General features: G+C 69.8%; 2 protein-coding genes across 2 annotated transcripts in view; one reads left to right on the forward strand and one right to left on the reverse strand.

Moving 5' to 3' along the window:
• The window catches only part of TRMT1 (tRNA methyltransferase 1), a 4,998-nt gene extending 4,934 nt beyond the window's left edge, over nt 1-64 (forward strand). Inside the window, exon 4 of the mRNA XM_009282494.1 lies at nt 48-64. Within this exon, the coding sequence (XP_009280769.1) occupies nt 48-64 (17 nt within the window). The remainder of the gene's footprint in view (nt 1-47) is intronic.
• A 1-nt stretch (nt 65) lies between these two features.
• LOC103901586 (lysosomal alpha-mannosidase) overlaps nt 66-1,319 on the reverse strand; it is a 2,595-nt gene continuing 1,341 nt past the window's right edge. Inside the window, exons 2-7 of the mRNA XM_009282495.1 lie at nt 1,270-1,315; nt 1,074-1,190; nt 808-996; nt 466-563; nt 264-387; nt 66-188 (exon numbers count right to left, since the gene is read on the reverse strand). Of these exons, the coding sequence (XP_009280770.1) occupies nt 66-188; nt 264-387; nt 466-563; nt 808-996; nt 1,074-1,190; nt 1,270-1,315 (697 nt within the window). The remainder of the gene's footprint in view (nt 189-263; nt 388-465; nt 564-807; nt 997-1,073; nt 1,191-1,269; nt 1,316-1,319) is intronic.

Here is a 1,319-nt window from a genome sequence, read left to right on the forward strand (position 1 = left end):
GTGAGCGGGTCGCTCCGAGGGGCCCCCCCCTCCCCTCCCCTCCCCAGGGGCTCCCCATCCCTGACTCACGCCACGGGGATGGGCCCCACGGTCCACTCCAGCTCCACGTAGGGCTGCCCCGCGTGGAGCCGCACCACCTGGGAGCACCACGAGGAGAAGTTCTGGTGGACCTCTTGCACCAGAGCGTTCTGCAAGAGACAGGGTTGGGGGCTCAGCACCCTGGGGACGCCCCCGGCCCCGGGGACACCATCCCCACCACCCACCTTCACCAGGTGTGTGGAGACCCGCTTGGAGCTGGAGACGGGGATGGGCTCGGAGCTGTTGGGGCGGAAGATGTAGGCGCCCGAGGCCTGGGGGCTTTCGTCGTTGCCGACGCTGGCGTTGTACCTGGGGCGAGAGGAGGAGAGGCGGTGGAGGAAGGTCCCGCACGAGGGACCCCGGTGTCCAGGCCCCACCAGCACTCACCAGTAGAAGTTCTGGAAGACGGGCAGCAAGATGCTCTTGTCCAGGTTCTGGATCTCCTTCAGGTGCCCGGTGAGGGGGTCGAAGAGCACCCGGAGGTGCTGCGGGGCCGGACGGCGACGGGTCAAGCATCTGCCCGGTCCCCGCTCAGCCCCCTCCCACGCCCCCAGCTCCTCCTGTCACCCCAGGACTGGTTTAACTGGGTCAACGGAGGCGCGAATCCACCGGGAGCTTAAGGTTGTGGGTTTTTCCCCCCCCAGGACCCCGTGGGGGAAGACCCCAAACTGCGTCCGCCCAGTGCCAGGCACTTGTGGGGGGAATGCATCCCCCACAGTGGGACCGTACCTCATTCTGGATCTCCCGAGGCTGCGACAACACCGGGGTGCGGGCGGGGTGCGCACGGGGGTCCCCACGGCTCAGCACTGTGAAGGTGCTGAAGCCCAGAGGGGGCGCGGAGGCCTGGAAGAGGAGCTCCCACACGGCGCTGCCGCCACCCTCCCGCAGCCGGCGGGTGAAGTTGGAGACGGGGACGACCTGGGGACAGACAGGGAGGGTCGGGGACGGGGGGGCCACGGGCAGGCAGGGGGACGCGGCAGCTGACCTGGGCTCACCTCGCTGGGTACAGGCTGGCCCTGGGGGGCCGGCACTGCGCAGGACGCCCCGGTGACCGGCAGGCCGATGGGCCAGGAGACACGGCGGCCCAGGGGGTTGTAGAGGATGACGGTGAACTGGGGGACAGAGGGACACGGTGCGTTAGCCCCTCCGGGACCCCACAGCCCCCTTCCAGCCCCCTGCTGAGGTGCTCACGCGGCCGGCCGCCTCCGTCAGGGGACAGACGCTGATGTTCAGGGCACTGC

This window comes from Aptenodytes forsteri, unplaced genomic scaffold (assembly GCF_000699145.1).
Source record: "Aptenodytes forsteri isolate BGI_AS27 unplaced genomic scaffold, ASM69914v1 Scaffold886, whole genome shotgun sequence".
In the NCBI taxonomy this organism is placed as follows: Eukaryota; Metazoa; Chordata; class Aves; order Sphenisciformes; family Spheniscidae; genus Aptenodytes; species Aptenodytes forsteri.